We start from the raw sequence: 27,970 nt of genomic DNA, 5'->3' as shown, positions 1-27,970 counted from the left end.
ATGCAAACCTTTGTGTTTTTCTGTAAAATTGCCGATTGAACAGGCCTGGAAACAGACTGGTAATGGGATGGTACACCAGAGCGTGTTGAATTTTTCAACTTCCAAAAATGAGGGGAGCTAAAAAGTTCTGACATGACTTGGGAATTCAAAGGATATTTTGGTTAAATTAATAAAATGTAGTTTTGCTTGGTAAGTAAAATGTGCATAAAACTGCATAGAAATCTTTAAAAATGATTGCCATGTATTTGCAGTTATATTATATATTAATATTAATATTTATTATTATTGAGCATTACCTGACTTATTCAGATGGCAACATTAAGAATTATTTGGTTTTCCGAAAGCAGCTTATGCACTTCTTCATCAAACGTAGACTTACCAAGCTACATGTTGTCCAACCACAAACTAAAAGCAGATTTGAATTGCTCACAACCCAAAGCATACTTTTAATACCCCTCAGTGAAGAAATTTGCAAAAATTAAGTTTCACCCCGTAAAACGACATGTCCTACGTGATGCACCCATGGCCTACTGTGAAGGAAGTTTGGCATGTAACTAACAAAATAGGAACTGCTTACATAACACACAAGCACAAATGCACCCTGGATCCCATTGCAAAAATCTGACACCAAGCAAGCACAGATTAGTCAAATTTGGCACAAGTACTACGTATGCAAATGTACACAGCCAGGCAGGTGGCAGGATTTCCATACGTGAATCTGGCATGCAGCTAGACAGACACAGTGTTGAACTATATGCCAGACCGGTGCTTTTTAACATGCCACACAGCGCATACAAGGATTTGCGCTCCAAATCCTGCACACATTTTAAGGAGCCTTCTCTGCTCACCCCCCAAGCTGTGTGCCTGCTCCTTCTCCACTCACCTCCGCAGTCTTCGCGTCTTTCTGTAGCCGGTCCAGCTTGCCCTCATTGGCGTTCAGGAAGCTGCGCAGGATGCTATGGTCACGCAAGCTGCACTCCCGCCGGATCAGCTCCATCCCACGCCCCAGCTCCTTTACATCCAGCAGCACGTTCTCCAGGGATACTGTGGTGGGACAGAAACCACTGGGTCAGCCCGGGAACCAGCTCAGATTGGGGAGCGTCAGCCCAGTTTCACGGCTCGCAAAAGGCTAGAAAAGATGCACAGGCCTCAAGAGGGAGGCAGGCAGGCAGGCTCTAAGGTCAGGGATGGGGGACCTGTGGCCCCCCGGGTGTTGATGGACAACAACTCCCTCATCCCTGACCTGTGGCGAAGCTGGGGAACTGCAAAACAGACCTGCTGTAAGCATCAATCAGGGCTTATCCACACTTAACTTTTGCCCTGCTCTTTCCAGGCATTGGTCCCCACTTTAAAGCTCTGTGTCCACCTCAGAGCTTTCTCCGTGATAACCCACTCTTTAAACCAGGCATAGGCAAACTTGGCCCTCCAGATGTTTTGGGACTACAACTCCCATCGTCCCTAGCTAACCAGACCAGTGGTCAGGGATGATGGGAATTGTAGTCTCAAAACATCTGGAGGGCCGAGTTTGCCCATGCCTGCTTTAAACAAATGACAATTTGGGCTTTCTGGTTGAGCTTTGAAGACCGGGTTTTCATGGGGAAAGCTCTGGGGCAAAAAAATAGGGTGTTCAGCTTTAAAGTGCAGCCTGTGCCAGGAAAGTTAAGTGTGGATAAGCACTCAATGTACATGCACTTTAAACATCCTACTTTCATGATGTCTGAAAGCGAGCGAGACAGAAGTAGCTACAGAGGGGACACCTCTGTGAGGTCGTGGCGCTGCCCCTTGAACAGGCTGGTGGTTGGAAGGGTCCCTACCTGCAGCTGCTTTCTCCACAAAGTGCAGTTCCTGCCAGAAGGTGCTCAGCTCAGGGTATTTCTCCTTCACCATCATGGCAATGAAGTGCAAGAGGGTCAGCTTCCGGTCCGTCGACTTGGTGTCCAACAGCTTTTGGGGTAGAGGTGGGGAAGAACAGAATGTCAAGGCACTGCTATAGCCACCTGCACAAGCAGGTGCAAATTTGCATGCGGGCTGGAGGCATAGGGGCGCATGGAAGCAGATAATCAAATCTGCACAGTGTGCATTAATTGAAACACGGGAGGTGCTCACAAGGGGCGGGGAGAGCAAATGCGTGCACGCATGCAATCAAGCAAGAAATCAGACACACAGGGCTGAGCAATTCTGCAAATTGGCATCTGTGCATGGTTTGCTCCATGCATGTAGCCATGTGTCTGACCAGAAGCATATACAGAAAACTCTGTGAAAGTTGCCGTGCTGTAGGGCAAGATAGGAATTTAAAAATACGAGTTTGGGAATCTTGCAAGGTGGCACAAACAAACAGCTGCCAAACGCTGCCGCCTGAACGGAATGGCCATGTGGTGTAGCATGCGGGAACGGATACCGTCTTTCTTCTAAGCACATTATCTGAGCACAGGGGTAGCTTATGTGTCCCTTTTAGCCCCCTCCTTACCAGATCAAGACTCTGCAGCTTAAAACCATAAACCGAACCACGTTTGCTGCTGTTCATGTAGTTGCCGAGGGCGAGGATGATCTGGGAGGGAGAAAACAGGCGTGTCACATAGATGCTTGACATGTCTGATATTTAAGTCATACAAGGGAGTCCCCAGCCAAAATATCCTGGGCCACCTGTGCTTAATTTCACTGCTTTCATGGAGGCTATGACATTTAACCTGGAAGCCATCACTACCTAAATAGCGCAGGTAAATACACTATGCTCAGAGGCACTATTTGAACCCTTACTTTGCCTCCTGGCAATTTACAGAATCAGAGTTGGAAGGAAGATCAAATAGCCCAACATGTTTTTTATGCAGGAAATCCTCTGCTACAGCACCATCCCTGATACAACTGCCCTCTAGCCTCAATATACTCTGCAAGCTAAACAGAAATAGTTGCCCCCCATCACACATTTGCCGTTTCTCTTGTAAGTACTTCCATATCAGCAGGACCCACCTCCAACATGCGTTTGAGCTTCTGTGAAGACTTGACAGATGCAGAGGCAGCAATGATTGCACTCAGTTGCTGTAGGAGGGCAAAAATAAAAAAGGATTATTATTGGTTTTGCTGCACCTCAACACTTTGTCAATGTAAAATCATGGAATTGTAGGGTTGGAAGGGATCGAAAGGGTCATCTGGTCCATTGTCTCCTGCAACAGAAGTTCCTTTCACACAGGGCGCTCTCAGACAGTTGCTGCTTTGAGGTGGGATGCAATCATATACTGTCAAATTCATCTTGGCAATGAAAATGCAATGGGAAGTCATGCTCAACAACCCTCCTTCGTCATCTAAATTTGACCTTTTTGTGATAAGGGAAAGGGAAAATGCACTGGGAAGTGTTGGGGAACACTTACTTGACGCAACGTCATCTAACCTCCCTGCAAACCAACTCAGAATGAATGCTCATTTGATAGCCAACTCCATCTAATCTCCCCTCAAACTCTGCACAAACAAGTCAGGGATGACTGCTTCGAAACAACATCAGTCTGGAAAGTGAGGGGGAGGGCGAGGAAATCTTGATAAACTGTCCTCCCTGACTTTCACAGGTTTACTGTGCTTTTGCAAGCAGAGCCCGTGCATGTACTACTTGTATGCACATGGGTTCTGTTTGCAAATAAAGACTTCGGAGTTGGGTGCAAAAACATGGTCCTCTCTCTCTCTCTATGTTCACTGTATGCTCTAATTGACTGCCTGGAAAGGACTGAAGGAAATGAAAAACGGTTCTGCTGCCAAGCCTGCAATCAAGCAATTATTATAGGCTAATGAAAAACCTGAAAGAAAGACAGACAAAGGATAAATAGTTGTTTTGTTGTATTTTATCACTATCAGCATCAACATTTCTTGTTAGTTGTCTTGGGTGCTTTAGTCAGAAAAGTGGGGCGTAAAACCAAGTAATAATAATAATAATAATAATAATAATAATAATAATTTGTTATTTATACCCCACCCATCTGGCTGGGTTTCCCCAGCCACTCTGGGCGGCTTCCAACAAAACACTAAAATACAATAACCTATTAAACATTAAAAGCTTCCCTAAACAGGGCTGCCTTCAGATGTCTTCTAAAAGTTTGGTAGTTATTTTTCTCTTTGACATCTGGTGGGAGGGCGTTCCATAGGACGGGTGCCACTACCAAGAAGGCCCTGTGCCTGGTTCCCTGTAACTTGGCTTATTGCAGCGAGGGAACCGCCAGAAGGCCCTCAGAGCTGGAACTCAGTCCTCTAGGCCAAGTATGAAGCAAAAGAAGGGAAAGCGAAAAACTGTGAGCATAGAAACATAAGAGCCCAGCAGTCTGTTCTTACGGGGGTCAACCAGATGTGTCTTGCTCAAAGGTTGTTTTCTGCTGCTCCAGAGAAGCGGACACGGAGCAATGGTTCCAAACTACAAGAAAGAAGATTCCACCTAAACATTAGGAAGAACTTCCTGACAGTAAGAGCTGTTCGACAGTGGAATTTGCTGCCAAGGAGTGTGGTGGAGTCTCCTTCTTTGGAGGTCTTTAAGCAGAGGCTTGACAACCATATGTCAGGAGTGCTCTGATGGTGTTTCCTGCTTGGCAGGGGGTTGGACTCGATGGCCCTTGTGGTCTCTTCCAACTCTATGATTCTATGATATGCAGAACCTATGAATACCACATGAGAGCTTGTGCCAGCATGGAGAGGATAAGGCTTAGTATGTATGAATCAAGACAAGAGAAGGTGTCACAAACCACAGGTAACAAAAATGGGTCAAGAGCACCCAGGGAGGCTTGTGAGCCAGACGATCTAGCTCAGCCATGACTATCCCTACTAGCAACAGATCTCCATGGTTATTTCCCAGCGCTTATCAAAACTGAGGATAGTGGGAGTTGAATCTGAGACCTTGCACATGCAAAACAAGTGACCTACTAAAGAACTACAGTGGTGCCCTGCAAGACGAATGCCTCGCAAGACGAAAAACCCGCTAGACGAAAGGGTTTTCCGTTTTTCGAGGCGCTTCGCAAGACGAATTTCCCTAGACGAAGAGACTCGCAGAACGGATTATTTTCGTCTTGCGAGGCACCACTGTACCTGTGCCTCCCTGTCCCTTGACGTTGCTGGGCAGCACCACAAGCAGAGCCATGCTGTTTGGCAAACACCCTTTGCTGCAGTGGCACAGCCAGGTGGCAAAGAATGTGAAATATGTCAACTACCCTCCAACGAGACTGCTAGGTAATCTGAAGGTTATGCAATGATGCAATGGATGTTTGCACTTGCTAGCAAAATATTCACCACCTGATTTCAAAGAATGTGTAGGTTTAATTGTTTTCAAGGGCAGCAGAAGTGTGTGTGTGTGTGTGTGTGTGTGTGTGTGTGTGTGTGTGTTTAATAAAGCTTTTGATCACCAATATATGTCTATCACAATATGGCACATATTTTAATTATGGAGAAACTTAAAGCAGGAAGATCACCCCCAAACTCCTATTGTCCAAACCTCTGTATATCCCACCAGAATCAATGTGGCTTTCTCCCAAGTAAGTATGCTTGGGACTGCAAACTTTCCAGTGAAGGAATGGGTTCCCAAAATCTAAAATCTGACTGTGCAGTCAGTCCGAAACGGGCCCCAAAATCCTCGTGCTAATGCACCTTTGGAGAAGGAAAAACGAGGATTTTGGGGCCCATTTCAGACTGACTGCACAGTCAGATTTTAGATTTTGGGAACCCATTCCTTCACCAGCTGCATAAACAGCTAGAACTACTCTCTTGATTTCTCCCTTTTTAGATATATGGAAAGGTAAAAGGGCACAAAGGTGACCAGACCATGACAGGGAACTTCATTCCCAGACTCCCCTCCTCTAGCTTCATAAATTAACCCTTCCTTTCCAAGAGCTGAGGACAGAGCCCAAAGAGTTTGGGCTCGCACAGACAGAGGGGAGGCATGTCTCGTACCGGCATGAGCATCTGGATGTTCTCACTGAAGTTGCCCAGGAAGGCCATGATGGCCATGCGCTGCGTCAGGCGCTCCACCTTGCTGAAGTGCAGCATAAAGCGGTCCTCGTCCGACAGCTCCTCCAGCGGCTTCCGCTCCTTCTCATACTGGCGCAGCAGCTTGACCTCGTTCTCCGTCGGCAGGAAGCGCATGAGGCATTCGACAAAGTCCACCGGAAGCGTCTTCAGGTCAAACCTGGAAGAGCAGCAGCAGCAAAAACAGCCCTGTGTCAGAAGGCAGCAGAAAGGGGGGCTGCTAAAGGAACTGGGCTGGGAGTGGGGAAGCCCCACGGAGCCCGTGGGGTGACGTGGCAAGAGTGTCAGGCTGGGGATCTGGAAGGCCAGGGTTCAACTCTTCACTTGGCTATGAAGTTCACTAGGTAAACTTTCTTGAGGTGGTATCTATCTATCTATCTATATCTATCTATCTATCTATCTATCTATCTATCTATCTATCTATCTATCTATCTATCATCTATCTCTCTATTCTGCCTAACCTACCCTCTCTATTTTATTCTATTTTTAACCTAACCTCTCTCTCTATTTTATTCTGCCTAATCTACCTCATAAGGTTGTTGCAGAATAAAATACACCAAGGGACAGCCACTTTGATCTCCTCAGAGAAAAGGTGGAAAAGGTGGAAACATAATAAATAAATGTATTTCAGGGGTACTGTGGAAGGAAAAACCACACACACACACACACACACACACAGATACCCACGTGTGAATGGCTTTACAGATCTCCTCCGTGCTCCTCCCTGCTTTGCGCAAGGTGATGGCAAGGTTCTTGGCCCGGTTGGCTTCCAGCAGGGTGACCTTGTTGGCTGCCTTATGCGATGCCTTGTTCTTAGAGCAGAGGAGGTCAATGGCCGGGCCTTGGGCTTTGGTCTTAAAGAGCTCCTCAAACTTGTCTAGATCAAGGTCCTGGAAGAGGAAAGAGGATTCAAAGAGTTACCCATCAAGCCGGTAGGTAATTATGATACTAATGATAATAACAATGACAACAACAATGACATACATTCTGATTTCAAGCTGCTCATAATTTGCCTTTTCACTACTGGAGGAATTTCAAAGCCGCTAACAGCATGTTATCAGATGCTTCAGTTTTGGGAGCCAGGGAGGGAACAGTGAATGGAGATCTGAACTTGGATTGGGGAGAACTAGGTTCAAATTCCTATTTAAGGATTGTTGTGAGTATAAAATGGCGGGGAGCCCAGTGAGGAGGAACGTGTTGGAGGAACGGTGGGATATGTATGTGAAGAATCAGTACAAAGCAAAATAGAAGCCTGAAGTTGAAGAATTGGCTGGTTGGTTCCAATAATACAAGAAATTCTCTCTCTCTTTCTCTCTCACAGAGAAAGTGAGAGAGTGAGCAATTTGGTCTTCGTTGCTTCTTTGGGGTTACCAGTCCCAAGAGGCAGAACTTCCCTATCAAAGGTCCCTTCCTTTGCTGCTCTCTTCTTTTCTGCCAATAGCACACTACACCTCCTGTCTCTATGACATCGTGTGTAGCTTCCCCCCATTCATCAGTTTCCCTGACTCCTCCTTTCTTCACCTCCATTCATTCCCTCCCTCCCCCGTTGTTCTCATAGACTCCTGCTTTTCAGGTCTCATAGAACTGCGCTCTTCTCCCTTAAAGTACACGGGCACTGCTGATCTCAATCACTTCACAGAGCCCCTTCCCTTGCCTTACTTCCCTCCCTCCCTCCTCTCCTCCTTTTCTGAAGCCTCATTCTCCACCAACCATTTTTTCACACTCATTATTCTTACACTGTGCATTGCCTATTCTATATTCTTCCTTCAAACTCCTTTCTTCTGGGCACACTCTCCCTTAGCTTCCCTATATCCTGGGGCCTCTTCTCAATTCTTGGGTGAGGCTCTGGCGCCAGCCAAAGTGACAACTTTCCCTTCCCTCAAAGAGGCTGAACTACAAACTGTTCAGTTTCCCTCAGCAACTGAATGTTCTGTGCTGCTGCACTTGATAGGCTGATAAGGGTTTCACCTGCACAAGTACAGTAGATACAAATACAACGGATTAAAAGTTTTAAAGAACGGTGCACACCATTCAGACTGACTTCCCCCTTTCCCTTACCTCCAAGATCTTTTCATCATCCAGCTCACTGAAGACTGTGCCGCTGATCTGGTTGGGCTTCAAGGCCGTCCAGTTAAAGACCGGCAAGCGGAATTTCGTCTTGATGGGTTTCTTAATCCGGATTGCTTGGGGGCACAGAGGAGAGAAAAAAGTATTATTTGTCCTCACAGGTGCAGAAGAGGTCAGGGCTCAGCTCAGCTCGGTCCCAATGGGCCACTGGGAGGAAGAGAATTGGGTTGGTTCCCCTAGCAAGTTTCTGTTCCCAGTTTTGGTTCACCTTCATGGACTTCTCTTTGATCTGCTAACACACTTTCAAGCATACCATAAAGCTGGCTACATAGTTTGTTTGGCTGTTGTTGTTTTTAGAGAGAGAACAAAGATTCCCAGGAAGATGAATTCTGTACCCAGAACCATGTTCTGTGCTTTTACTCGTGAAATTACAGCACTCATAGAGCAAGCACCCAGGGCCTTTCATCGCTGTCCCTCTTGCAGGTGGATGGGTGGGAGGAGGCAAAACGTACCTGATAAGCCCATAGTGAGAATCACAGAGGGAGACGTCCCCGGAAGTGGTGGAGCTGGTGGACACTTATCTGTGAGAGAACAGGGGCAGAAAAATATATGTAACAACAGTCACCCTCTGTGCAACCATGTGTGAGAAGATGGCTGGTTTCTTTCCTTTGGACTTACCCGGTAGCGGAGGAGGGGGTGGGGGGAGAGGCGGAGGAGGGGGCGGGGGTGGAGGGGCAGCCTCCATGGGAGGCAGGACCGGGAGGCGGAGGTCGTCCTCCGGGATGTCGCTGAAGTTGACCTCCGCCCCTGGAGGTGGCGGCAGCGGCAGGTGGTCTCCCCCTGCTGGGCGAGAGGTATAGTGGCGTCGGAAAGCCTCCTCCTTCTCCTTGATGATTCTGCGTAGGGTGTGGACCTGGTTGCTGGCACTTTCGTAGGTTTCCTACCCCGGAAGAGACACATCAGTAAGGCCTCCTCTTCCCACTCTCTGGAGGCCGTTCACAAGGCCAGATGCCTCTGGGTCTCAAAGGACCAAGGGACACATTATACGTTCAGCAGAATTAAGGGGCAGCGCTTATCCCCAGCTGCAGCACCTCTGGGAGCTGTGTGTGTGTGTGTGTGTACATATTTACACAAATTAACATTCTCCTCCACAGGCATAATTAACAGACATGTAGAAGTTGTGGGGTGTAACATAAGCAGTCAAGTACAAGACTTCCTGTTTGCCCAGAGTGGACACACAGTGGGGTGTTAGTCCAGCCAGGAGGACTTCCTGTCACACCTGGTCGGGAGCTTCCTCCCCCTGCATGTGACCAGGTAGGTGGGCGTGACCCTGGTGGGAGACCCCATAAAAGGGGATGATCAGGGAGCCACCTTCCTCTTGATGCCACGCTCTTCTGATGCCATTTCTTCTCTTGGACTGCACTGCTGGGTCTCTGCCAGTACCACACGGGTCCATCCTTACAAGGATGTAAGCCACGCTGTATCTGTAACTACAAGCTAAGGCCTGCCTTCAGGGATCCAACTGTGAACTGAATGTGAGTAAACTTCTTATTACTCTTAAAATAAGCTTCTTGTGTCTTTATTATTATTAGGAGGGATAAAAGGGGACTTACCAGGAACCAAACCCAATCTGAACAAAGCCAGATTGGATTGCTTAAGTAAAGAGATTCAAACGAATCTACCAACTAACTTCCTGCTATATATTGTGGAATGCACTCTGCTGCTGACTGACAAGTACGAGTTAGGAAGGATACTATTAAATCAATATATCCTCTCCTAGTATCTACAACATTCCCACAGAAGTTACATGGGTTTTGCCTATTTTTCACCACTGTTGATTTTAATAATCTTTTGAATGTTTTTAAATACGGTATCTGTTTTTAACTGTTTCCCCACCCCTCAATGGATAATTTTAATGTTTTATTTATTTTGCAAACTGCTTAGAGGTTTTCTTACAATCAAGTGGGATCTAAATTTTGTTTAAGATAAATAAATGGGACCAAAAAGGCTTGGCATGGAAATGGGGTCTAGACTAGCCTGACATATTTGTTTCCTATGAGCATGTCATGTTTCCCCTTGGGGGGCAGGGCGAGCAGGAAGCAGGAAGGGAGGGGAGAAGATGCAAATATGCTGCCCTCCACCTGCAGCAAAATATGATCCAATAAAAAACTTTGCTTCTTAGTTCTGCTGATTGCACCAACTGCTCAGGGAACTGGGTCGATGCCAGCACTGCCCTGGACCCCTTAACAGAACAGTTGAGATTTATCTGCAGGAGAAGACCCATATCCTCGCACAAGGGAGGAATGGGGCCAAAACATGGACAGTCCACAGAAACCCAGCCAGCCCCAAGCAAGGGAATAGGGACCATTTGCCAGCTGTCCTGTGTGTCCCATTGTCACTTTGACCTGTGAACTAGAGCCCCATTAAAAACCCACATAAGATAAGACTTAAGAAAGGATTGTTAGGAAAAATGCCCAGGTCCCAAACCAACAAGCATGCAAGAAAGAGCCTGGAAGGTAATGACTCAAGGAGGCGAGAATTGTGCCCTCATCTCTACAGTGGAAAGACCCAAGGATGAACCCTGATGGGCATGTTCTTGTAAATCAGGAGTCTGTCAAAGCTTCATTCTTCAGGGAACCTTTTCCACACAGACCTGCCAGGCAGGGAACATGGCATGTCCGCTCGAGAAATCCTGTTCATGGGGAGCATGGCCTGCGCCCACTAGGCCTCACCGTCATCCTGAATATCGTGTCTGAATAGAAAGTGTTCCCTGGCATACAGCAGTGCTCCCCCTGTAGGTAGGAGGACTGGGAATGGTGAGCCAACTACCAAGGAAGCCTGTCCATCTTTACAGATCTTTTCACTGAGAAGTGTCTGAGGAAGCATCCCAGGGAGGTTAGAAAAACCAATGACTTAACCCAGACGATGGACGGACCCCCATCTTCTTCGGAAAGCCTCCGCATTGCTTTTTCCTGGCCACATACCTTGACAATCTCCAACTCCTTCTCCCGCTGTAGCAGCTGTTTCTCCAGCTCTGCCACCCGCATTATGTTTTCATTCTCCAGATCCAGAAGCTTTTCTGTCAACTGAGTGGAAGAAAATAGGGATCACCAACTTTCCTTTGGTCAAAAAAGACAGTTCTGTTCTCATTATCCTGCTCAGATAACCATATGTCCAAAATCTCACGTGTGGAGCAGACTCGTGAGGCTCTTGTTTTTAAACAAGTTGCTGGCCCTCATGGTTATAACAATGTTTTTGCAAATGTGCAGGCAGTTAAGCCTGACTGCACCTTCCCTTCCCAATGCCAGCTGGGGGATCTTCTTCAGCACAATGTACAATTAGCCTATTGCCCCAAGATGGTGGTGATGGTTGCTGGCTTATGGAGCTTTTAAAAGGATATTAGACAAATGAATGGAAGGTACACTCATTTTCCTCTGTTTTAGTATTTTAACTTGTATATTTTAAAGTAGGTTTGTATTTTTTCTTTGATTTTCTTGTTTTATCTTTTTTCAAAGCTCGCTGAGGGTTGTTGTTGTTGTTTTTACAACCAAGCTGTGTATAAATTTTACGAAATAAATTTAGCCATGAAAGCTAAATGGAACATCCATGTTTGGAAGAAGTATATTACTGAGTACCAAACGTTGGAGGGGTAAAGCATGGTGGAGAGCAGTTGCCTTCAAGCCCTGCTTTGGGGCTTCCCAGAGGCATCTGATCAGTCATTGTTGGAAAAAGGGTTCTGGACTAGATGGAACCATCTATCAGGACTCTTCCCTAAATGGCCTTGGCCCTGTATACCTGAAGGAGTATCTCTACCCCCATCGTTCAGCCCGGACACTGAGGTCCAGCTCCAAGGGCCTTCTGGCGGTTCCCTCACTGTGGGAAACGAAGTTACAAGGAACCAGGCAGAGGGCCTTCTCAGTAGTGGCACCCGCTCTGTGGAATGCCCTCCCATCAGGTGTCAAGGAGATGAGTAACTATATAACCTTTAGAAGACACCTGAAGGCAGCCCTGTATAGGGAAGTTTTTAATGTTTGATGTTTTATTATGTTTTTATATTTTGCTGGAAGCTGCCCAGAGTGGCTGGGGAAACCCAGTCAGATGGGTGGCATATAAATATTGTTGTTATTGTTGTTAATTCCTATGTTCTTCTGGTGAACTAAAGGGGGGTATCTGTACACCTACATGTGATAAATGTTCTTCCAACTCCTCCACTTTCTCCAACGCTACGTTCTTGGTCTCGGCATCCTCCAGCAGCCCTCCGACATCAAATACGTTCTCCAGGTAAGCCTGGATCTGCACCTGCAACTTTTCGCTCTCCGTGTGTCTCGACTTCTGTGGAAAGAAACGAAAATGCAACACAAGAGGAAGAAAACTGCATGAAGCCAGCAAGCAAGGGGAAATTATCTTAAAGGGAACAAGCTTCCAGGTTGCTGCGTGATGGTACTGAGTCTCTCCCAAAAGCTACAACAGAACAGTGAGGACCATCTCATGATACATCCCCACAGGATGTTTTCCACGCTTCCAGTTCATCTGATAGTACATACCTGGAAGCACTGGAGGCAGCCCCAATGATAAAGTGAGTCTGATGTCAACCCTGGTATGTCAAAGTTGGTATGTGACGAAATGCCAAGATTAATTAGGCCTCTGGAGAGCACTTTGGCTTATGGAATCCTGGAAACTGCAGTTGGGAGATCCCTAGATGCTCTCCACAGAACTACAATTCCCAGAGATCCCTTGAAAGGAGGAACGACGAGTAAGTGAGATTAAGTCTGAGGGCCGCTTACGCCCTTGGAAGTGTCTGGAACTAGCACAAGCCTGACTTACTTCACAGCCATGCCTTGCCATCACCTCAGAAGGGTGTTTCCATCCCTTCCTGCCAGATGGCTAGAACTCTTCCCTGAATGGTTCTTCAGTTCCCAAGTTCTTTAATGTGCCTCTGAAGAGGTCTGTCCTTTTGTACCACTAAGCTTCTCTATTCTGCCGTTTCGTTCCTGTTATTGAATTGGTGCCTGTTTCCCTTGAACGAGCAATGACCTTGGTTCTGAGAACAAGACTTGGTCTCCTAATGTCTGTTTTGGGTTAAGTTTTGATTCAGCAGAAACCAAGGCTAGAAACTGACATCAAACCGGGATTTCCACCCAGCCCTTGCACCCAACTCCACTGTTCTGCATCCTGCCATTATCTTTAATAATCAGGAGAGGAATGGTGCTATATATCCAAACCAGCCTTCTGCCCAACTTCTTGCCCAACTGGAAATTATTTTTGCCTTTTAAAAAGATGTTCAGCTTTGTTGTTTATTTTCATGTGAGGGTGGCCAGTCTTTCTTTTCAATAACAAGGCATTTATTTAATGCTGGAGCTTGAAAAGTTTAATTCTTTTGGTATTCCGCCCCCCGCCCAACTGCTTTGCAAAGGATTTGCTTCCGGTTCCATCAGTCACTTGCTAAGGAGTGCTTTTGCTGGAATCGACGACTATTCCACAGCAAAGTATATCACAGCCCTTAACTGGAAGGTTTAAACTAACAGTAGGGTCCTCTTTGCCTGATGAGATTGTTAAGTGCATTGGCTGCCATCACAGCAGACATAAACAGACCACCAGACTGCAAACAAGTATCTTGGCAACTCAAACGCGAAGGGAAAGGGAGGAGGAAGGCAAAAGTTAATGTTGGTTTTAGAGGAGCTGGAGACAACTTGAAAGAGGCATCACTCTCTTATTTTCTAGTCCCATCGTTGTCTTTGGTCAAGTAGGTTCTGTAGGTTTTTGAAACAATTCAAACCCCAAAGAACCTGTTTACCAGAGACAATGGTGAGACATGTACACATTACAAGCAGAAACCCATCCCTAGCCCCAAGCTGCCTCTCTGAAACGAGACCAGTCCATCTCCAACTGAAGTCATAGTGCTCAAAGATGGCACAAGGAACCAAATGTGTGTTTTCCCTCAGGATGGGGAAATATTGTTTGTGAAGAGGGAAGTTTCTGTGGTTTTTTAACAGATAATTTTTTCAGGAAATGTGAAGCAGGCATTTCATAAGGGTGCTTCCAGGTAGCGGCTTAATATTGAAAATGTTGTGATATTACAAATAGGTAACTGACAACTGTTCGGATTTTTAAAAAAAATCTTATCAAATTTCCCCTGGATTTTCCTCATGAATGCATAAGGAGCAACAATCTCATAACAAACACCCGTCTGGAAGCACCCTCAGTTCCAGGCGATCTTTATCTGCCTCTGATGAAGTGGGTTCTGGACCTCAAACATTTATGCCACTATAAATTTGATAGTCTTGAAGAGGTGCTACTGGACTCTTAATTGCTTTTGCTGCAACAGGCTAACAAGAGTAACCCTGTATTTTGGAGCAAAGGCTCCAAAAGATACTCTAAATGAAGGTTACTCTCCAATAAGAGTATGTTATGCTGCCTTTCTGTCAATCTGTCTCTCTCTCACACAAATGTCCTGCCTGGACACAGTTCACCTCTAGTTGAAAACACCTCTACTAAAAGGATGAGCAGCTGTTTTTTCTTGTTGATCTTTGGTACTGATCACATTGGTTGTTGTATTTCAGCCTAGTTTGCATGTTAGTGCATAAATATTGTGCCAATAATCATAACTGTAAGCCTAGAGGGCATTTTGTTCCCCTCAAAAGGTAACTTCTGTGCACAAGGAGAAAAAGGTAATGAAGAAAAATCTGTGAACTGATGGATCTGAGCAAGCCATTCTGCCCAGACTCATATGGTCACAAGTTGTAGTTGTTCTGAGAAATTTCAACCATTAATTAGCTCTAACACCCTGGTAGAGTTTAACTTAAAATCAATGGACCTAAACAAAGATCAAGAGACCATACATGAATATGAAAATTTAATGATTCATGTGTCAGATCACATGACTATTAAGCTCACAACCCCAGTCACGGAAAAATCTGGTGAGGAAAAATGCAACTGGTTGGTTCAACCATGAATGTTTATCTTTAAAGGGACAGGTTAGAACTAGATATCACCACTATAGAGACTCTGGTGTGCAGAGACTGCCGGAGGAATACTTTAAATTGAAACACCAATTACATCTCTTGATTGGCAGGAGGAACAAGTTATTCACTGAAAAACAATGGGAACTTTGAATCCAAGCAACAGTAGCTAATGATTCCGGCATTAGTTTCTGGAGCCCTTGACAAGAGACCCTCCATGACTAACACCGTCCCATCTCAGACATGGTACGAATACTATTTAAAAGTATTCTGTGATGAGAGGGTGGGCTCTGTGGAGCCTCAGGAGTTTACTATAGAGGACTTCTCAGAATGGGCACCAGTCAAAACAGAAAAAGTTATTGCCCCAAATCTAGGAAGGCCCAGGTCCTGATGCAATTCCACCAGAGTTACTTAAAGTAGGTGCCGCTTTGCAGATATCAAACTGAGCATGCAGGCGCCAAAAGGGCAGGAGCCAGCAGCACATGCAACTATAAAAGGTTCAGATCTAGCTGAACAACCCCATTACCCATCTTTGTCAGGCATTTGGCCTATTCTTGGAAAAAGTCTGACCGGGACTAGGTTCTATCAGCTATACCTAGATTGGCTTGTGAAGACCCTGGGTGTTACCTGTAAGAACTCTTCCAGACCTAGTTTGGTGAACTCATATTGTAGGTGCACACGGAAGTTCATGTCCTCAACAGAGTGCACCACGATGTTGATGAACTGCATACAGGCCACCTGAAAAACACATTGAGAGAGGGCAGCTGGCATTATGGCGCACAACTTCAATTTGTCATTCCCCTGTGGTTTTGTCTAGAGTGCCAGGGTCTTCCCCAACATGTTGTCCTCCAGATACTGCTGGACTAAAAAATATACCCCATTATACTGGCTGTTGGCCATACTGGTTTGAGGCCTGATGGGAGATGGGAGTCCAAGATCATCTGGAAAACACCATGTTGCAGAAGCCTGGTCTAGATGTTCCACCGATAAAAGATCAAATGTTTAAAAAGCCTACGTTCCAGGACACCACAGTTGGGGAATGCACCTGTGAAAAGTCCCACCATCAATCCATTTGCTGGGAAGGAGAAGGAATGAAGGGGCAAGAGCCAGACCTAGGTCTGCAAAGGCATTGAGAGATAGATGGCAATAGGCAGAAGACCTTTAAAATACATGATGGCCCACTAGGTGGAAGCACTTGGGAAAGGCAGATGGGAACATAGGCTGCCAAGTTACTGTTTTGCACTGTAAACCATGCAGCTTGCACTGTAAACTATAAACCATTTAGGAGTTGTTTTGTTGTTGATTAATAGGTATTAAATCAATCAATAAAAATATATTGACTGTGTGCAAGAGCGCTGCCACAGTCTTTGACACAGTACATAAATTGGATGGGGGGGGCCGGGAAAGAGTCCCTACCCCATAGCAGAGATAGGTATCCCTTAACCTGCTGTCCATATGCAGACTCTACCAATCCAATTCACAGTGTAAAATGGGAATTCCTGCACACATGGGGAAGGCCTCTGGGGTTGAGATCCCTGCACCTCAGCTACCATGATTTTTGGGAGGAGCTTTGCATAATTAAGAGGAGGGAGTTCAGCTCAGCGGCAGAAATTCACTTTTCATGCCGTGGGTTCGGTCTCCAGCATGTCCAGTTTTTAAAAAAGGATCAGGAGTCAGGTGATGGAAAAGACCCCTGCCCAAAATTCTGGAGAGCGGCTGCCAGTTGGGGTGGACCAATAGTAAAGCATCTTCCTATGTTGCTTCCTAAAATTCAATTGGCTAGCATGCAGGTGCAGTGTGCTTTAATACTGGGGTTTTGCAGCTCTATGTTGGAACATGGTAATTAGAAATATAGGGAACTGTGTTATGCAGGTGGCAATCATTTTAGGCAAGTCCAATTGGCATGTGATCGCTGACACATGGGTCCTTTGGACCTGGAAGAGGGCAGATCTGGGGCATAAAGGGGTATAATGGAGTGGGTCGCACTTATGTGTGCTCCGCCAATGTGCGGAGGGGCCAGGAATGGAACCCCTGTGCAAAATGCTTGCCGCCCGTACTGCGTCAGAACATTGGTCCATGTTGATGCAAAATAAGAATGGATAAATATGAAGAAATCTGGAACGAATATTTAAGTGATAAGGCAGATAGTGGTGGAAGGTAGTGGGAGGAGAGAGAGGTGGGGAAATATTGTGAAAAAAGGTGTAGTCATAGGTATATCAGTGTATTCAAATCTGAATTATCAAATTGTGTTATTATTGTTATTAAGGTTTTTGTTGTATGTGTCTTTTGTGGTTGATGTTTGTATCAAAAAAATGATTAAATAGTTTTTTTTAAAAAAGAACATTGGTCCATCTATTATCCACAGCAGGAGTGGAGAAGCTACTGACGGCTCTGTCCGGATATCAGAACTCTTCTTGGGCACACTCTGTTGGCCAGATTCCCCACTGGCCCGACTGTTTATGCCTGGCTGGAATGTGTCCTTGCCCACAGCACGGTCAGTGACAGCATGTATATAATCTTGTATTTAAGAGACACTGTATATACCGCAATCTGCCCTTCGCATCAGATTGTGGGAGCTGCTGGCATAAACAGAAAAGTGACTCGCGCTTTTATGCAACTCAGGGCACCAGGGCTTTTGCTCCTTACCATGAAGTCAATATTGCTGTCCTCGTTACGGAAATACTCCATCAGCTTCTCAAAGCGGTGCTGCTCTTTACAAACCTGAGAAGGAGAGAGCACAGCAGGGTCTTAAGGGTGCTTTAGTACTGGTGAGCCAGCCAGATACAGACTGTTCCCGGTATGCAGTCTTTGTAGACTTCTCCGTAAGTACCCCTTCACATAGCTATTCATCCCTTCTACCAGATTCACATGCACATTCCGATATTCTCAAGCACATTCCTGTATTCATTCCTTTACCCAGCCACACATCAGCAGCCCGGGCAGGAGGAACAAGTAGCTCTGCTTGAATCCCTCGGCAGAGAGAGAATTGGCTCCTTCTCCTTCTACCCTGCATATGTAGGCTCCACCTATTTTTAAATTTTAATTTTGAATTTAGAATTCCCTGCCTTTGATGGATGTTTCAAGGGGGCAAACAGTAGAATAAAACAATTAATAATGCTAATAATAATAATTTAAGAGAGCAGGATCCATTAAGACAAAATACACAAAAAAGTGGGGAGGAGAAGATGCCACAAAAAGGCAGATCAGATGATATTAAAAAACTAAGCAAACAGGACAGGCTTTGCTTGGCACTTAAATGACGATGCCAGGCTCACACACGTAGGGAAGGAATTCCATAATGTGGGTGAGGAGGCCTGGTGTCCACCTGTCTAACCTCAGACACTGAGGGTGTCGAGAGAAGAGCCTTCAATCAACTTCATCTTGAATGAAAGGCTACAGGGGTTTATGCCATCCAAAAATAGGACTGGTGGGCTTTCAAGCGCAGTTATGGTGTGGAGTGGAGCTACCTGTGTAGAGGCCCACTCCTGAGCTCAGGAAGGCAGAGGTAAACAGGTACCAAGGTGTGCTGGTATTGTAGTTTGCTCCTAAGTGGCACTAACACATGGGCTCTGATTTGGGATCAAAGGTTGGCCAATGCTACTCTATCCATTTATGCTACACGACTTTTCCTCCACCTCCCTCCCTCAACTTGTGTATCTATCTTTCCATTTGTCCTTGTGCGCACAACTTTTTACTTAATTGTCCCCACTCCCACGCACACCCCTCTAGCCGTTCATTACCATGTTCCTGCATCTATTTCCCTCATCTTGCCTTCCCTTCCTCTTCCAAGTTTCATGTCTCTCCCAGGTATGGGGAACCTGTGGCGTTCTGATGTTTCTGCAACTCCAACTCCCATCAGCCCCAGCTATCATGGCCAATGATCAGGGCTGATGGGAGCTCAAGAATAACTGCAGGTTCCCCATTGCTGATTTCCCCCAGGGTGCTGTAGGTTAGTCCTCACCTCCTTGAAATTCTCAAAAGCAGCCAAAATGATCTCATGGCCGCCACGCACCAGACAAACAGCTGCCAGCAATTCTAACACCAGGGCTTTTGTCCTGGAGAGAAAAGAGAGAAGCAAGGATGTGCCACCAATCAGAAAAAAAAAACCAATGTCATTTTGCTGGTGACACAGAATATATCCCACAATGATAACAGCATCCCTCTGATGCAACTGTTGCAGAGGCATGCAGCAGGGGCAGCCAACGTAATAACCACCAGGTGTCATTGGACTACAATTCCCATCATCTCCAATCACAGGCCATGCTGGCTGGGGCTGGTGGGAACTGAAGTCCAAGAACACCCGCAGGGTACCAAACTGGCTACTCCTATCATTCAAAGTTGAGGCTTTCCTGTCAGGGGGCCATGCTTCCAACAAACCGCTGTCTATTCCAGTTTTGCAACACAGGTGTAGGTTTTGTGATCAGCAGGTGTCCCTGACTGTTCAGCTTTGCCCCTGCTCCTAGTGCAGTTTGATCATTTCTGGTTTCCAGCTGAACACATCCATTGGTGCGGCAACTAATGCTAGGTAAAACAGAGGGTTCCCCTCTAGAGATGCAGGGGCAGAGTGACTCCACATATATCTGGCATCATGGGCAGAGCCAGGATTTATTTTACGGGGAGCAGGCTTTATGTCAGGGGGTCAGAACCGAGTTATCTGTGATGCAATTGGTCAGTCAGTTAAGTATTTTACGCCCATGTCTGACATGATCCTGCCACTTTAACAGCAGCTTTCAAGTGAAAAAGAGCTTGTTTTTCTTTGTATCTCTCACCTTACCAATTAAAGGGCAGCTTGCAGAACTTTATCTGAACAACAGTGTACAGTGGTACCTCGGGTTACATACACTTCAGGTTACAGACTCCACTAACCCAGAAATAGTACTTCAGGTTAAGAATTTTGCTTCAGGATGAGAACAGAAATCATGCTCCGGCAGCGCGGTGGCAGCAGGAGGCCCCACTAGCTAAAGTGGTGCTTCAGGTTAAGAACAGTTTCAGGTTAAGAATGGACCTCCGGAACGAATTAAGTACCTAACCCGAGGTACCACTGTATCTGGTTTGCTCCTCAGGCCCCACTGCCTTCTTGGTTAAGCAGTGCTTCCCACTGGTTTTCATGCAAACTATACCTGCTGAAATTCCATCTTCTACACAATTATTAAAAGGTGCAGTTATTAAAAGGTACCTTCTCTCTCACTTTGCCCAGGTGGGTGACACTGGCTGACTTTGATTTGCCCAGATGTAATGAGGAATGGCCATTACTTTGCACACAGAAGGTGCCAAGTTCAATCCCTGGTGTCTCCTGGTAGGACTGAGGAAAGACTCCTGCCCGAAACCTGCCAGCCAGTGTCAGCAGTACTGAGCTAGATGCACCAATGTTCTGATTTGGCATAAGCCACTTTCTGTCGTAAAAAAAAACTGGTGTCTCTTCTAATTTCTGGAGAGCTGAGATGGCGTAGTGGTATACAAAAAATGTGTTGTATTCAGGGGGAATTGTTCGCAAAAGTGTGCATGTTCGGCAAAATTGCATGCAAACATGTACATGGGGGGGAAATGCACACTAAAATCCTGATGAAGTATTGTGAAGACTTTAAAAAACAACCCAAGTCTCCTTGGCTGCTATCAAATACAGAACACTGGGCAATATTGGCCATTAGACTGAGCCCAGCAGGGAGTTTCCTAACCGAGATGTGTTTTCAAATGCTGAATTAATATTGTTAGGGTAAGGGGAGGCAATAAAAAAAGTGCAAACTTATAACGTCTATGCAAGAAGAAGAAATATTGTATATAAATTATATTTTGCAGTTCATATTGTAAACATTACTTTGCAGAGCATACCAAAAGACCCCCAGGGACATGGTTCGCTCATGAGCTTGCTTCCCTCTGTATAAATGCCCATTCATCATATAGTGCCAGGACTGGATATGTGATAAGCCAACACAAGATGTAAACCAGCAACTTTGCAATGGAAGGCCTGGAAACCGCAGATGATCAATGCACTTTATATCAACAACATGGCCCAGACAGTTTTTCTGGCTGTGCACAGAGATTTCGGTTAGGCCAAACAATATGAGGAAACAGGGGAAAGTTGTCCAAGTGCACATCTGTTCTGCAAATTAAAACCTGCTCAAAATCAGTTTCACTAGCTGGAGGCAGGCCATTGTTTCGGTTTGTTTTTCAGAGCCGATGGCAGTTTGAAGGAGGGATGGCTGCTAATAGCGTGTGAACTCATCCCATTTCCATGTTGGCTAAACAGGTTTTGCAGGATTTTGTAAAGCATTTCAAAAAACTGCAAATCTTGTTTGACCAGAGGCAATATATGGAGGGATCCATGGTATCATACAAACACGCACACACCACGGACCCCTCCAGACATCCTTTTTATTGTGCATCTGTTATGATTTGTGCTCATGTTGGTCTTGGGGCAGTTATACACGATCCTGTTTTCAATACTGTTTGTGCCAGCAAACGTTTAAGGGTGGCTCTACCGCTTCCTTTCCAATCAGTGCATGTCCCCGTATTTCCTGCTGAAATCCTGTAACATTTCATAACACAAATGTTCTCTTTCTTAGAGGGCCCCCACTTTTGTCGCACTGCAGTGTAAGAGTGTGGGGCAATAACACTGGGAAAGCATCAGAGAACATCTAAAAAGGCGGAATGATGTGTAGATGATCCAGTATAAATCTAGCCCTGGTGGACTAGTACTGCATCAATCACATGCAACAACAAATATCAATCTGTCTGGAGGGCCTCGTGGAAAGTGATGGCTCTCTCAAGCCACTTTCAGCTCACTTAAGAACAAGTGTCTGTCTCCAGCTGTCAGGGACCAGAAGGATGCTGACTCGTGTGCGCCAGGGGAAGGGATTTGTGGGAGAGCAGTGATTTGTGGGGACCTCTACTTGCCAGGAGGCAAGAGGCAGAGGAAGCTTCTGTTGTCTCACCACCAAACCCCTGGCTCTGAGCCTTCTTCCCCTGCGGGTTTCCTTGGGGGTTCCCCAGCTGGTGACTCCCACCACTCCTCTGTGCCAAGCCAGTCCATGACAGCTTCAGAGCTGGAGGTTGGGGGCTTCCCCACCCGCTCCCGCACCACTGTCTCCCAGAACCAGGGGGGCGGGGGGGGAGATCCATAAAAAGGTGAAGGGGGAGTGGTTCCCTGTTGCTGCAGCTGCTCTGTAGAGCGCAGAGCTGCGAACAGCAGCTTAGACGCTAGACTGGTATGTGTAAGTATTCAGAGTCCTAGAAACTATTCTCAGCGTCCACTTTTGTCAATGAAGAGTTAACTATCTGCCGTGTGCTTTCCTTTGGCTGGGGAGCACCTGTGACACCAGCCTTGACTTCTTTGTGAAGAGTTTTGAGGACAGCAGTTTTCCATGGATGTGAAATTCTTAGTCCCATTACACAACTAAAACCCCTTACTGGTAGGAGAAGCCCAAGGGACAGCTGAAGAGGCTTGACGCTGCTTGTAAGGCAAGCAGGACCTGGCATTTTTAAACACACTAAGAGCCGAACAAACAGAGCCACATTAGTCTACCTATAGAGGGTAAGTTATCCACATTTCCACAGGGTGCACCTGAACACCCAGCCGCCTTACCTGGGGTTCTTATTGTTCAAGCTGAGGGCAATCTCATTGACAGCGTGAGGATGAGACATGACCAAATTGAATCCATACTGACATGTAAAAAGGGGAAGAAATGCATAGACATATTAGGAGTAGAAAGAACCAGTGAAACCTCAGCGAAACTGTTGATTTAGCAGCCCAGGCACAGCCTGGAGTGGAGTCATTATACAGTGGTGCCCCGCAAGACGAATGCCTCGCAAGACGGAAAACTCGCTAGCTGTTTTGGAGGTGCTTCGCAAAACGAATTTCCTATGGGCTTGCTTCGCAAGACGAAAATGTCTTGCGAGTTCCTGCGGGGTTTTTTCCCTCCCCCCCCTTTTTCTAAGCCGCTTATCCGCTAAGCCGATAAGCCGCTAAAAGCCGCTAAACACCGCTAAACCGCTAATAGTGCTAATCCGCTAAGCCGTCAATGGGCTTGCTTCGCAAGACGAAAAAACCGCTAGACGAAGAGAATCGCGGAACGGATTCTTTTCGTCTTGCGAGGCACCACTGTATAGTGCAAATCATCTAGGAAACTGGCATTACTAAAAATAAATAAATGATGTGTTTTCAAAGGAATATCACACATTGCACAATAACAAAGGGGTTCATGCCTCCCTCCTGCCCCTCAAAAGTGTTCTTTTGGCTCAGATTTATTGCACACACACACACACACACACGCCTTATGTGTCCAATCATCTGCACTTGTTTCCAACTCCCACAACCCATCCCAGGCCTTTTAGATAGAGCCAGGCTACAAATGTAAATAAATAAGTACAAGCACACATTTTGATTTATTTTACTCTGCTAGGGTAGAATTCAGTTTTCCCCACTCATGAAATGTTGGGTTTAGACTTGCAGCCAACAGGCATCCCTGATCCTAGCTAGAGGCAGGCAATAGAACGGTTCTGCCAGCATTACCTGGTAGTTCATAATGGCTCGTAAGCACAGAATGCAAACGTGGACGTCATCCTTCTGGCTAACCAGCCGTGAGTTCTTCAGGGCTTTCCTGCTGGGAAGGGTGGTGTATCTGGCAAAAAGAGAGTCCTACATTTAGCACACTCATACACACACAGAGAGAAAAAGCAGTGAGGCTCAAAAAAATGTTTGCCCCATGCCAATGATGAGGTCACGGCCGCAGCTAAGAACAGGAAGGGAGAGCTGTAATTAGAACCACCAGCTTCTGTCAGAAGGTTTGCCCAAGATGTGGGTTTCTCACTGGCAAAAGAAAGGCTGAATGGCTACCGCTCATTTGGAGTCTAAGATCAACTAAGGGGTTTTGCTAATCTTCTTAAAAGCTAAGTTCCAGGAGACCACCGTTGTCAGTTTTAGCTTTCAACACATGAACAAACACCCCTCAAGAGATAGGGCATTCAGCTTTTATTTGCTGAAACAAAGAGAAATTAAAGTCATGCTGCTTAAAAAAATAATTATACAGTTCCCAAAAACTTGAAGCAAAAATATTGTAAATACACTGGGGATTAAAATGGGGTTTTCCAAAAGGAATAAAGAAGTTTCTTGTCAAAAATCTGGAATACTCTCTAGGTGTTTGAGACACAGAAAGAACACAAGGGCCGAAAAGCTCAATGATCAAGGAGGAAAAGTACAATATTTTCGCTCTATAAGACGCACATTTTCCCCTCCAAAAATTAAGGGGAAATGTGTGTGCGTCTTATGGAGCGAATGCAAGCTCCTTGGCTTCAGCGATAGCAACACGAAGCCTCCGAAACGCAGTGGGAGCGTGCCCACTGCGCTCCGGAGGCTTCGCGTTGCTTTCGCTGAAGCCTGGAGAGCGAGAGGGATCAGTGCACACTGACCCCTCTCGCTCTCCAGCCTTCAAAGATAGCTGCCTGAAGCCTCCAGAGGCTTCGGGTTCCTTTCGCTGAAGGGTAGGTGCCCCTTCAGCTAAGGTGCAGCACCCCTTCAGCGAAGCGGGAGGAGAAATGGAAGGGGCTCTGTTTCTCCTGCCGCTTCGCTGAAGGGGTGCTGCGCAGAGAGGGATTTTTTTTTCTTGTTCTCCCACTCTAAAACAAGGTGCGTCCTATGGTTGGGTGCGTCCTATAGAGCGAAAAATATGGTATGTTTGGCCTGATTTGAGCCTTTGGCTGAGTTTGGGGCTCAGCATATATATCTGCCATGTCTCTCCAGGACAGTATGGGGAGACACTGATCCCTTCGCAGCCACGACCCTCATCCAAGATGGAGTTCCCACAGGTATTATGCAGATAAACTAAAAATGTCTGAACTCATGAGCTCCCAATTTTTAAAGACATGAGTTGGAAAGGGAACCAGATGACCAAACTAAGAAAAGGAGTCCACCCAACCCATGGGTACCATTTAGGCATCCTGTCTTCTGATTCCCTGGAGTACCCTCTAAACTTGGTTTAATATTTCTTAGGCTACAGACAAAGAGTAGGAGATGATACAAAAAAGGCATTGTTTCAACATGTTCTGTTTCTTATCTTGGTCAACTATGTTTTGCAGGATTTGGGTAAACACAAAGGCCTCCCAAACCTATTTAACCCGACAAAATAGCAGGATGAATGTATATATCACAAACAGCAATACTTCTTTCAAACCACCCATCACTCTTTGAAGGAGAAAAATGATAATAATTTTTCAGTAGCCCTTGTTGCTCAATAGCTGTCTCAATGTGTAAACTGCTTTGAGGTTGTGGTTGGGTACTCGTTTGTTTTTACAATCAAGTGGTATGTAATTTTTTATGAAACAAATAATAAACAAATACACCACAGAATTTCTCTGCTGGACCTACAAGAATATCCAGCCACCTCAAAGTACTGAATGCCTACTATTATCAAGAATCATCAGGCATACAGTTAAAATTGTCAGGAGCAATAGCCCTGCATGGTAAAACTGTTTTTCTTTCCATTTTACAGATGGGAATCAGAGTCTGAGAGAGAAGGAGCTTTTCCAAAGTCAGCCAATGGGCCTGTGACTAAGTTGGAGTTTGAGCCATGTCCATTCCCAGGACAGGAACCTCTGGACTGCGAAGTACCAGGAGTCTTGGACCTTGCTCTTGGATCATCTGTCCCCACTGGCCGCTTGGCCACCTGCTTGCCACCAGGCCACCAGCCCTGGGTGTGGACTGCAGGGGCCCCCTCTGTGTTCCCACACACATCTTCATGCACCTAGGCCACCGTCCAGCCCGGGGAGTGTGCACAGAATTCCTCACGCAGCAGCCCAGTGCAGAAATACTTACCCAGGTGACAAGGACAGAGAAAGAGAGAGAACAGGAGACCCAGCAAAGACAGGCAAACAGAGCATGGCAAAAGAGAAGGCCTGGAGCAGAGAGGAGACATGGCCAGCTACCGCCAGAGGAGCATCAAGGGGGAAGGATGGGAGTGGGGAGAAGAGATCAGCACACGGCATCCCCTGGAGGGCAGAAAGCAGGGAGGGGGTTTATTATTACGACCAACGGCAGCGGTCAGAAGGCTACACACCAGAAGGCGCAGCAGGGCAGAGGTACATACCGGAGGGCAGACTGGCGCGCAGAGCGAGCAAGGCTGTTGGCGTAGGGTGCAGACAGGGTGCTGGGGTGCTGCAGATCCTCTATGGACCTGCTCCAGGATTTCAGCTTTTCCAGCGCTCCATCCTCACCACTTTCCAGGCCCTCAAAATCAAACCTGGAGGGCAGAGAGGGATCACACACCATACCTATGCCCACAGACACACAGACACCCCCCAGCCGTACACACACACAGAGAGAGAGACGTTCGAGAACAAAAGCTGCGTAGAGCGCTCAAGCTCTGGATTCACGGGGGCTCCTCCCAACAGGCCACAAGCCCAGCAGCTTGGCATGCGACAAGGCATAGGCTCAAATCTCCCCCTGCATAAGCAGGAACTGAGCACAAAGAAAACCAGGTACAAGGCGCATATATATATATATATATACATACATACTTACATACATACATACATACACGCAGGCAGGCAGGCAGGCAGACATGTCTTTTAAGGCTGGGCCTGTCCTATGACAAATTCCCAAGCTAGCACTGCATCAGATGTGTGCTCACAGCATACAGGCCAATCTGCACTGTGCTACAGGCTGGCTTTTCATTAGAAGTGAACCACCTGGCAGTCAGGTGTCTACATTAGAGCAGGTGCTGCACACACCAGCTTGCTTCCTGGGAGCTACTAGAGCTGTGTCCACTGAATCCTGGAAAGAGTCACAGAAAGCATGAGACTCTGAATTTCAGGGTGGTGGGTTTGAACCCCACGTTGGGCAAAAAGATTCCTGCACTGCAGGGAGTGGGACTAGATGACCCTTGGGGTCCCCTCCATCTCTACAATACTACAATTACGATAGACCTCCAGAGCTGGTTGCTGCCAAAGCAATTCCCTTGTGAAAAGGGGAAGTGGACGCTCAGCAGGGCACTGACTCACAAGTCGCTCCCATGCTGCTCTTTGCATCTCGGTGAAGAGTTTTAAAGCAACAACACTGGCCTCCTGGTCCATTTAAAAATCCCAGTTTGAAATACTGGCCTTAACCTTTACAGCACAGGTGGGGACCTTATGATTCAGGGGGCGAATGAGGTCCTCCAAATCTCTCTCTCCAGGTTACACATCTTCTCCAGCCATATCCTCCCTCTGTTTTGCACCCTCTTCTGGGTATTTTTGACGGGCTGGGGGTGTGTGATGCCTCTAGCTTGCCTATATAGAGGCTAAAGCATGTGTGCAGAAACTAGCCTGCTGTACAGAGTCTCACTGCTCTGCTTACTTTTGCCTCCGGCCCCACCACTGGCATGTGGCCCTCAAAAGGTTGCCCAGAAGGAAATGTGGCCCTTGGGTTGAAAGAGGTTCCCTGCCCTTGTTTTGCACCTCTAAATGGCTTGGGATCAAAGTGCCTTCAGGTGTCTCTTTCCATGTGAGCCTGCCTCAAACTGTAAGAATCTTCCTCAGGGACACTCAGAAGGGGTGGCGTGGGGCCCAATGAGAGGGGCCTTTCAGCAGTACCGTGACTTCAGTGCCAGTGTGACCCCAGCCATCTGCCACCTGAACTTGCCCAGAGACACTGATGCAAATTTGTCTCGCTTCTTCTCGGAAAGGCACCTGAACTGAGGTTTCCATAATATTTGAATTATTTTTTAGCATAACCAGTTCATCACTAAAAGGCCAGATGATTAACCAACTAGCAAGCAGATTTATGCCCCTAATAAATACCCCAAGGTGATGGCTATCACAAAAGTTGAAAAAGGGAAGCCATTGCAGCAGATGGTTGCCAGCTAAAGATGTTCCAGAAGTAAGAGTCCTGGGATAGAAAATGTTGAATTCAACAACATTATTCTGCCTGCCTGGGACTCTGAATGAGAACATGAATAGGCCCCAAGACTGATAAAACAAAACAAAAC

At 46.4% G+C, this 27,970-nt stretch overlaps 1 protein-coding gene across 7 annotated transcripts in view; it reads right to left on the bottom strand.

Moving 5' to 3' along the window:
* The window catches only part of FMNL3 (formin like 3), a 103,316-nt gene that overhangs the window by 16,390 nt on the left and 58,956 nt on the right, over positions 1 to 27,970 (bottom strand). For 6 of the 7 annotated variants that reach the window (XR_013836082.1, XM_079966666.1, XM_079966669.1 and 3 more), the window contains exons 6-22: positions 26,093 to 26,245; positions 23,524 to 23,632; positions 22,597 to 22,673; positions 18,976 to 19,069; positions 17,661 to 17,735; positions 15,642 to 15,752; positions 12,238 to 12,387; positions 11,040 to 11,141; positions 8,734 to 8,995; positions 8,568 to 8,636; positions 8,047 to 8,171; positions 6,676 to 6,878; positions 5,914 to 6,148; positions 2,968 to 3,036; positions 2,468 to 2,548; positions 1,815 to 1,944; positions 884 to 1,044 (exon numbers count right to left, since the gene is read on the bottom strand). Coding sequence is in view for 6 of the 7 variants with exons in the window: in XM_079966666.1 (XP_079822792.1) it covers positions 884 to 1,044; positions 1,815 to 1,944; positions 2,468 to 2,548; positions 2,968 to 3,036; positions 5,914 to 6,148; positions 6,676 to 6,878; positions 8,047 to 8,171; positions 8,568 to 8,636; positions 8,734 to 8,995; positions 11,040 to 11,141; positions 12,238 to 12,387; positions 15,642 to 15,752; positions 17,661 to 17,735; positions 18,976 to 19,069; positions 22,597 to 22,673; positions 23,524 to 23,632; positions 26,093 to 26,245 (2,206 nt within the window). In the remaining variant the exon portion in view is untranslated. The remainder of the gene's footprint in view (positions 1 to 883; positions 1,045 to 1,814; positions 1,945 to 2,467; positions 2,549 to 2,967; positions 3,037 to 5,913; positions 6,149 to 6,675; positions 6,879 to 8,046; positions 8,172 to 8,567; positions 8,637 to 8,733; positions 8,996 to 11,039; positions 11,142 to 12,237; positions 12,388 to 15,641; positions 15,753 to 17,660; positions 17,736 to 18,975; positions 19,070 to 22,596; positions 22,674 to 23,523; positions 23,633 to 26,092; positions 26,246 to 27,970) is intronic. The other variant, XM_079966671.1, reaches the window with a different exon arrangement.

Source organism: Podarcis cretensis (assembly GCF_951804945.1).
Source record: "Podarcis cretensis genome assembly, chromosome: 2".
Taxonomy (NCBI): domain Eukaryota; kingdom Metazoa; phylum Chordata; class Lepidosauria; order Squamata; family Lacertidae; genus Podarcis; species Podarcis cretensis.
Note: the sequence above shows the minus strand (reverse complement) of the source record. Positions and strands in the feature narration are given on the sequence as shown.